We start from the raw sequence: 13149 nt of genomic DNA, 5'->3' as shown, positions 1-13149 counted from the left end.
CAACAGACATCTTATATACCCCTCACATCAACAGACATTTTATATACCCCTCACATTAACAGACATCTTACATACCCCTCACATCAACGGACATCTTATATACCCCTCACATCAACAGACATCTTATATACCCCTCACATCAACAGACATCTTATATACCCCTCACATCAACAGACATCTTACATACCTCTCACATCAACAGACATCTTATATACCCCTCACATCAACAGACATCTTACATACCCCTCACATCAACGGACATCTTATATACCCCTCATGTCAACAGACATCTTATATACCCCTCATGTAAACAGACATCTTACATACCCCTCACATCAACAGACATCTTATATACCCCTCACATCAACAGACATCTTACATACCCCTCACATCAACGGACATCTTATATACCCCTCATGTCAACAGACATCTTACATACCCCTCACATCAACAGACATCTTATATACCCCTCACATCAACGGACATCTTATATACCCCTCACATCAACAGACATCTTATATACCCCTCACATCAACAGACATCTTATATACCCCTCATGTCAACAGACATCTTATATACCCCTCACATCAACAGACATCTTATATACCCCTCATGTCAACAGACATCTTACATACCCCTCACATCAACAGACATCTTATATACCCCTCACATCAACAGACATCTTATATACCCCTCACATCAACGGACATCTTATATACCCCTCACATCAACAGACATCTTACATACCCCTCACATCAACGGACATCTTATATACCCCTCATGTCAACAGACATCTTATATACCCCTCATGTCAACAGACATCTTATATACCCCTCATGTCAACAGACATCTTATATACCCCTCACATCAACAGACATCTTACATACCCCTCACATCAACGGACATCTTATATACCCCTCATGTCAACAGACATCTTATATACCCCTCACATCAACAGACATCTTATATACCCCTCACATCAACGGACATCTTATATACCCATCACATCAACAGACATCTTATATACCCATCACATCAACAGACATCTTATACACCCCTCACATCAACAGACATCTTATATACCCCTCATGTCAACAGACATCTTATATACCCCTCATGTCGACAGACATCTTATATACCCCTCATGTCAACAGACATCTTATATACCCCTCACATCAACGGACATCTTATATACCCATCACATCAACAGACATCTTATATACCCCTCACATCAACAGACATCTTATATACCCCTCACATCAACGGACATCTTATATACCCATCACATCAACAGACATCTTATATACCCCTCACATCAACGGACATCTTATATACCCCTCATGTCAACAGACATCTTATATACCCCTCACATCAACAGACATCTTATATACCCCTCACATCAACGGACATCTTATATACCCATCACATCAACAGACATCTTACATACCCCTCACATCAACGGACATCTTATATACCCCTCATGTCAACAGACATCTTATATACCCCTCATGTCAACAGACATCTTATATACCCCTCACATCAACGGACATGTTATATACCCATCACATCAACAGACATCTTATATACCCATCACATCAACAGACATCTTATATACCCCTCACATCAACGGACATCTTATATACCCATCACATCAACAGACATCTTATATACCCCTCACATCAACAGACATCTTATATACCCCTCACATCAACAGACATCTTATATACCCATCACATCAACGGACATCTTATATACCCATCACATCAACAGACATCTTATATACCCCTCACATCAACGGACATCTTATATACCCCTCACATCAACAGACATCTTATATACCCATCACATCAACGGACATCTTATATACCCATCACATCAACAGACATCTTATATACCCCTCACATCAACGGACATCTTATATACCCTTCATGTCAACAGACATCTTATATACCCATCACATCAACAGACATCTTATATACCCTTCATGTCAACAGACATCTTACATACCCCTCACATCAACGGACATCTTATATACCCATCACATCAACAGACATCTTATATACCCCTCACATCAACGGACATCTTATATACCCATCACATCAACAGACATCTTATATACCCATCACATCAACAGACATCTTATATACCCTTCATGTCAACAGACATCTTATATACCCCTCATGTCAACAGACATCTTATATACCCCTCACATCAACGGACATCTTATATACCCATCACATCAACAGACATCTTATATACCCATCACATCAACAGACATCTTATATACCCCTCACATCAACAGACATCTTATATACCCCTCACATCAACAGACATCTTATATACCCCTCATGTCAACAGACATCTTATATACCCCTCACATCAACAGACATCTTACATACCCATCACATCAACAGACATCTTATATACCCCTCACATCAACGGACATCTTATATACCCATCACATCAACAGACATCTTATATACCCCTCACATCAACGGACATCTTATATACCCCTCAAATCAACAGACATCTTATATACCCCTCACATCAACGGACATCTTATATACCCATCACATCAACAGACATCTTACATACCCCTCACATCAACGGACATCTTATATACCCCTCATGTCAACAGACATCTTATATACCCCTCATGTCAACAGACATCTTATATACCCCTCACATCAACGGACATGTTATATACCCATCACATCAACAGACATCTTATATACCCATCACATCAACAGACATCTTATATACCCCTCACATCAACGGACATCTTATATACCCATCACATCAACAGACATCTTATATACCCCTCACATCAACAGACATCTTATATACCCCTCACATCAACAGACATCTTATATACCCATCACATCAACGGACATCTTATATACCCATCACATCAACAGACATCTTATATACCCCTCACATCAACGGACATCTTATATACCCATCACATCAACAGACATCTTATATACCCCTCACATCAACGGACATCTTATATACCCTTCATGTCAACAGACATCTTATATACCCATCACATCAACAGACATCTTATATACCCTTCATGTCAACAGACATCTTACATACCCCTCACATCAACGGACATCTTATATACCCATCACATCAACAGACATCTTATATACCCCTCACATCAACGGACATCTTATATACCCATCACATCAACAGACATCTTATATACCCATCACATCAACAGACATCTTATATACCCTTCATGTCAACAGACATCTTATATACCCCTCATGTCAACAGACATCTTATATACCCCTCACATCAACGGACATCTTATATACCCATCACATCAACAGACATCTTATATACCCATCACATCAACAGACATCTTATATACCCCTCACATCAACAGACATCTTATATACCCCTCACATCAACAGACATCTTATATACCCCTCATGTCAACAGACATCTTATATACCCCTCACATCAACAGACATCTTACATACCCATCACATCAACAGACATCTTATATACCCCTCACATCAACGGACATCTTATATACCCATCACATCAACAGACATCTTATATACCCCTCACATCAACGGACATCTTATATACCCCTCAAATCAACAGACATCTTATATACCCCTCACATCAACGGACATCTTAGACACCCATCACATCAACAGACATCTTATATACCCCTCACATCAACAGACATCTTATATACCCCTCACATCAACGGACATCTTATATACCCCTCACATCAACAGACATCTTATATACCCCTCATGTCAACAGACATCTTATATACCCCTCATGTCAACAGACATCTTATATACCCCTCACATCAACAGACATCTTACATACCCCTCACATCAACAGACATCTTATATACCCCTCATGTCAACAGACATCTTACATACCCCTCATGTCAACAGACATCTTATATACCCCTCACATCAACAGACATCTTATATACCCCTCACATCAACGGACATCTTATATACCCCTCATGTCAACAGACATCTTACATACCCCTCACATCAACAGACATCTTATATACCCCTCACATCAACGGACATCTTATATACCCCTCACATCAACAGACATCTTATATACCCCTCATGTCAACAGACATCTTATATACCCCTCACATCAACAGACATCTTATATACCCCTCACATCAACAGACATCTTACATACCCCTCACATCAACGGACATCTTATATACCCCTCATGTCAACAGACATCTTATATACCCCTCATGTCAATAGACATCTTATATACCCCTCACATCAACAGACATCTTATATACCCCTCACATCAACATACATCTTATATACCCCTCATGTCAACGGACATCTTATATACCCATCACATCAACAGACATCTTATATACCCCTCACATCAACGGACATCTTATATACCCCTCACATCAACGGACATCTTATATACCCCTCATGTCAACAGACATCTTATATACCCCTCACATCAACAGACATCTTATATACCCCTCACATCAACAGACATCTTATATACCCCTCACATCAACGGACATCTTATATACCCCTCACATCAACGGACATCTTATATACCCCTCACATCAACAGACATCTTATATACCCCTCACATCAACAGACATCTTATATACCCCTCACATCAACAGACATCTTATATACCCCTCACATCAACGGACATCTTATATACCCCTCACATCAACAGACATCTTATATACCCCTCACATCAACGGACATCTTATATACCCCTCACATCAACAGACATCTTATATACCCATCACATCAACAGACATCTTTGAGGTACTACAGCCCGATAACAGCACACATCTTTGAGGATTTGGATTAACAAATCAACAGTAAAACACAATTCAGGGCTTCCGATAATGCACAAATCTGCATCCCTGATGCAACCAAATTAAAAATGGCACACTAAAACCCCAGCCTAAGAGTCCTGATTCTACACTTTACATAAGCTATACAGCAATCCTCACAAAAAGTTATATTCATTAAATTCTGCAAAGTCTACTCACCTTGGTACCCCTATTCCTTTCTCTACCAAAACCAGCAAACCATTCACCACCTCTTCTGCAAATGGTCTATAAAAGAAAAGTATTTGGAATATAGAAGATTTGTATTGTCACGGTACTTCTACATTAAACAGGATCAAAACACAAATGTGAGATACTGACAATCACGTTCTTCATTTAATGATCATAAGCAAATACCAATATCATTCCAAATAATTCGTGAAAGTACCTTTGATGAGGATTTTATATTGAAATGATTATGTGTTGCACAGAACCTGTGAAATTATGTTAAGGGAGGTAACCACTCTGACAATCATTTTCTTTCAGGATTAGAATTTGAGTCCTGTTCCTTTACATATCTTGAATGACATTATAACTTCAAATGGCCCAACATACTATCTGTAGAATAGCTGTAGAAATTATTAATAGAAACAGACTATACTTAGCAACTAAGAGCACACTTAATCCCATAAACTTTGAATGATGTAATCCCTGCAGGCCAATTTTAAAGCTGGTATGTGTGTGTGTGTGTGACATGGATTTTAATGTAGAATTTTTAAAAAATCAGTCATATTGCTACGATGTCTGCAGTGTGGCAGTTTATAGTGATGTCTAGCACTGGGGTATCATGCTGCAGACATGTAACATGATGTCCCACCCAGTCACATTATCCTGACACCAGGCCGACCAGTCCTAACACTAACCTCTTAATGCTGAGTGCCAAGCAAGGCAGCTGTTAGTACCATTTTTGTAAGTCTTTGGTATGACTCGGCCGGGGATCGAACCCACGACCTCCCGCATCCAAGGCGGATGCTCTAACCACTAGGCCACCAAGGCAGTTTTTAAAGCTGGTACCTGCTCTCTTCTTCTTCTAAGAGACTATTTAAGGCAGTCCATTTCTGTAGCTTGAAATGATGTTCTAATTACATTATAATGTCAGTTTTTACCTACATGCATCATATCACAATGAACTCAGGGAGGAATTGCATACCAACCTATATATTTTTGACTGCATACCAACCGATATAATTTTGAGTGCATATCAACCTATACATATTTGAATGCATATCAACCCATACATATTTAAATGCATACCACTTTATGCATTTTTTAAAAAAGGTAATACTCCAACATTTCACAAGCAACCATTCTAAATTGTTACTCCTCCAAAATGGGGTTGTCTGATGCTATTAATGTAATCTTGAAATTTTTCATTGTTTTTGTCTTTTTCAATTGCTTTTGAGAAAACGTAAAACAAATTTTTCAGAAACAGAATCTTTATCAAATTTTCTACTGAACATTGTAAATTATTTTTACATCTTGTATGGTGCATTTATCTGCAACACTTACAAAGTTATAAGCTTGGCAGAAGAATCTTAACAGATGGATGGATGCACAGACTTTGAAAAAACACCAAACATAATGACTGAAAAATTGGAATACAATCCATACAAACTCACAGGAGCAACTGCCACTGTTTCCACATTTGCCACAGTTGTTGGGCAACCAAAAACACCAACGTCTGCTGGGAATGGAGGCTTCAATCTAGGCTTTCCTTGTTTACCCTCCAGAGATTCTATGAGAGCCTGTAAAGGATGTGCAAGAAAATGGTTCAACATAATGCAAAGTTTCACTTCAGAAAATGTCAGGAAGGCATTGTTAAAAATAATATAATGCCAAAGCTAAAGCCATCTCCAAATCCAACAATTATTTAGCAATCCCTATCTTTTGTTTTCTGACGTAGACAATAAAATCATATAAAGTATAATCTCACACTTAGTCTTGGCATCCTCGGCCATGCATCCTTCTTTATCATCATGCATAATAAATCTCGTAAAGCCAAGCATCCTGCTTTATCATCATGCAATATAAACCTCAAAAGGCCATGCATCCCTCTTTATCATCATGCAATATAAACCTCATAAGGCCATGCATCCCTCTTTATCATCATGCAATAAAAACCTCAAAAGGCCATGCATCCCTCTTTATCATCATGCAATAAAAACCTCATAAGGCCATGCATCCTGCTTTATCATCATGCAATATAAACCTCATAAGGCCATGCATCCTGCTTTATCATCATGCAATATAAACCTCATAAGGCCATGTATCCCTCTTTATCATCATGCAATATAAACCTCATAAGGCCATGCATCCCTCTTTATCATCATGCAATAAAACCTCATAAGGCCATGCATCCTGCTTTATCATCATGCAATATAAACCTCATAAGGCCATGCATCCCTCTTTATCATCATGCAATATAAACCTCATAAGGCAATGCATCCTGCTTTATCATCATGCAATATAAACCTCATAAGGGCTGGAGTAAAGAAAAAGGAAATAACAGTAGATGAAAATGAGGTGCCTAAAAGTTTTGAGTACAGTACACCAAATAGGTGTTGTAAAAAAAATAGTCTTTTCAATAATTTTATTGTGAACAGACATAAAATAGGAATATTATTAAATTAGTTTTATTAAATCCAAACAACATGGCATTGTGCCAAATTATTAAATTTAGTTTGATTAAATGATATAACTTTGCCAGGTGTCCTGAATTTGATGACATCAAAACAACTCAAAACATTGCCAGGTGTCCTGAATTTGATGACATCAAAACAATTCAAACACTGCCAGGTGTCCTGAAATTGATGACATCAAAACAATTCAAACATTGCCAGGAGTCCTGAAATTGATGACATCAAAACAATTCAAACTTTGCCAGGTGTCCTGAATATGATGACATCAAAACAATTCAAACTCTGCCAGGTGTCCTGAATTTGATGACATCAAAACAACTCAAACTTTGCCAGATGTCCTGAAATCGATGACATCAAAACAATTCAAACTTTGCCAGGCGTCCTGAATTTGATGTCAGACATCAAAACAATTCAAAGGATAAGAGGTTCCCTTTTTGTCAAATTCACCTAACATTTACCAAGAATGTAAGAAAACAAAAATTAAAACTGACCTAATCCCATAATCTAAAACAAACTTGAATAAAGTCTTTAATCCTGGGTGTTGACAAATGTATGGATGTATGACTATGTGTTCAGTGTGTCCAGCTTTCATCAAAGCGAGCTTAACAATAAAAATCAAACAGGTTTTGTGATGCACTAATATTTTATCTTCAAAATTTCTATACAGACTGATTCTGTGCAAGCTGAGTCTGTACCATCCACTTCAACCAACCTAAGACCACTCCCAATTAGCAACCAAATTTGGTCTTTTGCATTTACTTTGTCAAACAGAAGACACATAGTATCCTCTGAAATAAGACCACTCCCAATTAGAAACCAAATTTGCTCTTTTGATTTGACTTTGTCAAAGAGAAGACTCGAAGTATCCTCTGAAATAAGACCAACTCTCAACTTAGAGCAGTGTTTCCCAGTCTGATTGTGACTGGAAGGATTTACTGAATGTATACTGCACTGCAAATACAGAATTTAATGCTTTCAGAGTCTTCAATATACCATACCAATGTACAGTAAGGAATTTAATGCTTTCAGAGCCTTCAATATACCATACCATTGTACAGTAAGGAATTTAATGCTTTCAGAGTCTTCACTATACCATCTGCTGTACAGTAATAAGATTGCGGGCAGGTTCTTCCACACATTTATTAATAATTTATTGATTAATCATAATGAATATGCAGTTCCTGCTCTATCTAGGATGCAATAAAAAATTTCATCGTTTCTTCTTAATTATACTACAGGGATGTAAAATAGACTTGATGTGCCTTTCTGCGTGTTGTTAGAGGTGATAAATGGGAACCTTTTTTGATGTAGGCTGCATCGTCTGATGTTCACAGGTCTTGTACTTTATTAAAGTGTTAGATTTCAGGGCTCAGCTAGGCTTTGCATTTGTCACCAAATGTGAAAGAATTTTTAAAGTGGCGCTATTTTGTAAACTTTTAATTTTCCTCAACGCTTCATGGGCATTCACCTGTCCCTATTGCCTGATGCATGGGTGTCTTGATTTAGGTCTATTCACCTGTCCCTATTGCCTGATGCATGGGTGTCTTGATTTAGGCCTATTCACCTGTCCCTATTGCTTGATGCATGAGTGTCTTGATTTAGGCCTATTCACCCGTCCCCATTGCCTGATGCATTGGTGTCTTGATTTGGGCCCATTCGCCTGTCCCTTTTGCTGGCTCCAAGGCCTTATATATATATATATATATATATATATATATATATATATATATATATATATACACACACATACACACACATATATATGTGCACACACACACACACACACACACACACACACACACAGAGCTTGTTCAAATTCATCCCCAAAAGAACAAAACAATTCATCCTGTGACCTTGACTTTTAATGCTCTGATCGAGTATCATAAAGGGATGTACCATTCACACAGTAAATCAGGTCAAAAGTTTAAAGAATATCCATAGACTCACAACATAAATCCTCCTGAACCAATAAAAAAACAGACCACTTTGACTTTGCCACCAAAGAGTAGCAATATTTGTCTTTCATGGTAAACATCTTTACATTGTCTGATGTAAAAGCCAGATCAAGACCCCACCCTTCCCATGATGCATTTTGGGAAAAATATCATCACGATCTCTTTAAAACCTCCACACAACAGTGGCTACATGGTGCCAACCAAAGACAAACAAAAGACCAATCCTTTGGCATCAAATTCCAAAACAAGAGGTTTCAGAATTGGTTCTAGGCTGAAAATCAGAGTGGCAATGCTCTTGATTTGCTCCTCTGCAATCCAGAGTTAGATTCACATTTACAGAATGTAATAGAATTAGCAGCAACCCAAGGTCAGCATTTTCTCCATGCACATTCTCCAGTTTCCACCTTCTCTAACACAAACTCCTGAGCCAATGTGAATTGTTAGAATGTATGCATCTAGTAAAAATGAACAAAACATTAAAATCTTACATTTCCTCAACATAAAGAAATTCCATCTCTTCAATGGTCATAACATTTAATTTTTTACACACTATGAATTTCAGCAGGATTGTGAGAAAACCTAATGTTACGGTTATTCATGTATATTTTTCCTGTGTTATTATTGCCAGGATTGTCAAGGTCTGGTACTAAGGTGTAATGATTGATCAATGGACATCAGTATTATGAAATTTATTTTGGCTGAAGCAAGTACTGCCCAAAGTTATTTTTTCTGAGTCAGTGCTATGCAATACACCAGAACCAAGATGATATATCGACACAACTAAAAAATTATTGCATATTGCAATAAATACAAAAAGATATAAATTACCAACAAAATTGATTTTTCTATTCTTTTTTTTATATACAAAAAGAGAATTATCTATAGTCAGGGAAATTACAAAAAGTAAACATATCCAAATCAATTGAATCAGGTACTTGTACATCACTGTAGAGTATGGCCTGCTCTCTAAAGATTATGCACAAGTCCAGCATCTGGAAATGACCAATGGTCTTGGCCACCAAGACATTGGCCATTCTTGTCAAGTCTAAAATTTGCTGTATCATAGCATCACAAATTCTGTATTATAATGTACATCAAGTCAAAGTTTCTAAATGATTACATATCATTATATGTATCTTTCCATTTACTATAGATCAAGATGTGTATCATACTTTTGATTTTTACATGATGTATATAGACCAAGTCTGGTGCCAATATTTGCCTAATACTATAATACAATAACTTACAAACAAGTGCTTTAAAAATCTTACTACAAATAGATTTTAGATCATGACGATGGCATGCAATTAACTGCTACTGAAAGATATGCTCCCATGAAGTACATGGGACTGATGTCCCTGCTTGGCCATTATTTAAATGGACCCATAAAGAACTCATCATTATTACTGATAGGTAATTACCAGTTATTGCCTGTTCTGTATGCCCAATCATATCTAAATGATAATACCAAAGAACAAAACTTTAAAACCTGAAATTTTACAGTTGTGAAATGTATATGCAGTTTGTACAGTATTTCAACTCGAAGAGGCTTTAACATTTTTTTAAATTTGTCTGTAATTTTCAAGCTATTTCAATTTTATGGCCAAACAAGGTAAGCAAACATACTACTTACAGTTTCCTCTCCGCAGATGTAAGCCCCAGCACCTCTGTGGACAAATATGTCAAAATCATAGCCAGACCCACAGGCATTCTTCCCAATCAAACCATTATCATAGGCCTGGAATAAAATAGGCATACACTTAACAATTACATTGATTAGAAGATTAACAAGGTATTATACTGGGTAGGAGATAAACAAGGTGTTAAACTGGGTTTGAGATAAACAAGGTATTACACTGTGTAGAAGATAAACAAGGTATTACACTGGGTACAAGATAAACAAGGTATTACAATGGGTATGAGATAAACAAGGTATTACACCGGGTAGAAGATAAACAAGGTATTACACTGGGTAGAAGACAAACAAGGTATTACACTGGGTAGGAGACAAACAAGGTGTCAAACTGGCTAGGAGGTATTACACTGTGCAGGAGATAAACAAGGTATTACAGTGTAGGAGATAAGGTATTACACTGGGTAGGAGATAAACAAGGTATTACACTGGGTAGGAGATAAACAAGGTATCACAATACTTCTTCACATTCTACAAAAGTTCACACTGAAATAGGCTTTTTTATGCCCACACAGGAGTCAGACTTGGCCTTTGTTCTTTGCTTTTAATGATCTGAAACATTCCATCTAATGGGAGGATGAGGTCACTTTAACCCTGGCAGAGTTGTGCAAGGCAATAGTGTCAAGTAAAGTCTACAGCTTAAATATGATTTTTCATATATCCATCATGGCAACCATATTAGATGTTATATTGACAATACCAGCTACATGATAAGAAGTCTTTCCTTGAAAACCCCATGGAGATTTGTCCACCAGACAGGAGTAGCGATGACAAAATTGTCAAACTGGTCACCATGGCTGTCATGATGGACATCAGATCAACACCATTTTAACTTGGTGGTTTGTTGGCTTTTACTGGCATTTGTAACACAGTACTGTTTATTTCATAACAATGAAACGAAAGCTATCTGCATTTCACATGACACACCAAAGGCAACCAATCTGTGAGGGTGATTTGAACCCACAGCCCCTGGATTATGAGTCTGACACTACCAAGCGAGCTACAAAGACGTGTTTTTAATCCATTTACTGATGAGATAAAACTACAATATTGAAGACATTTAACCTAGTACTTGCCAGTCATGTGACTATCAAAATCCTGCAATGTTCAGGAAAGAAAAAAAAGGTTAAATAATCATGTGATACCAACAAAACCCTCTTCTCTAATGTTATTATGCCAGAAAGTCAAAATATTACATGAAAAGCATCAATTGCTTGTAAAAAAACTAAAGTAAACATAAATTTCAATCCATTTATTTTGAGAACATGTACCAGAAACCTGTCAATGTCACAGAAACCTCAAGAAAGCCAGATTCATCAAGCAGAATGCATATGACAATTATGCTATTGTCGGCATCATGCGACTGCCATGTTAACATGAGATCTCTGCTTAATAAATTAAATAAAACCCATAATGTTTCAATTTTACTGTTGTCTGACCCTCCTGAACAATCATTTCTGAAATATCCCTTAGTCAATTCTCCTTAAAAAAAAAGGAAAACAGTTTCTTTACAGAATGTAGACAGTCATCTGGAAATGTTAAATGATATTTCTGCTCAAAAAGCACCTCACCTCCTTGATAGCAATCTGCATATTGGAAGCTTCATTGTAAAATTCTCCACGGATGTATATATATGCTGCAATTAGAAAATACATAATTTCTGTCACAATCCCGTATTCCACACAATACCTGTAGCAGTCACCTGTTCAAAATAGCCTAATTCTCCACCAATGCAAATTTCACAGACAAATTCCCCATATGTAAAGGTCACCTACCTCGGTCTGTGGCCAGGTGTTTCCTAATCAAACAATGGTCTCCCCCATTAAAGTAGTCATTCATGTATCTACAGTGCTCACTTAAGTCTTTTCCTTCATGAGGAAGGGATTGTTTAGATAAAGGAATATCAGTGAATCAATGTGCAAACATTTCTTATCTCACTTCTACTCACCATACTTCAGTCATGTTGTAACTCAAATGTTTCAATATACA

The 13149-nt window shown here is 37.2% G+C and overlaps 1 protein-coding gene across 1 annotated transcript in view; it reads right to left on the bottom strand.

Annotated features, from left to right (window-relative positions):
* LOC149783628 (NADH dehydrogenase [ubiquinone] flavoprotein 1, mitochondrial-like) overlaps window positions 1-13149 on the bottom strand; it is a 66650-nt gene that overhangs the window by 34518 nt on the left and 18983 nt on the right. Inside the window, exons 6-9 of the mRNA XM_089931876.1 lie at window positions 12732-12796; window positions 11101-11205; window positions 6493-6618; window positions 5036-5101 (exon numbers count right to left, since the gene is read on the bottom strand). Of these exons, the coding sequence (XP_089788002.1) occupies window positions 5036-5101; window positions 6493-6618; window positions 11101-11205; window positions 12732-12796 (362 nt within the window). The remainder of the gene's footprint in view (window positions 1-5035; window positions 5102-6492; window positions 6619-11100; window positions 11206-12731; window positions 12797-13149) is intronic.

Source organism: Sinohyriopsis cumingii, chromosome 14 (genome assembly GCF_028554795.1).
Source record: "Sinohyriopsis cumingii isolate HCF-2022 chromosome 14, ASM2855479v2, whole genome shotgun sequence".
NCBI classification, from domain to species: Eukaryota; Metazoa; Mollusca; class Bivalvia; order Unionida; family Unionidae; genus Sinohyriopsis; species Sinohyriopsis cumingii.
This window is presented reverse-complemented; position numbering and strand designations above follow the sequence as displayed.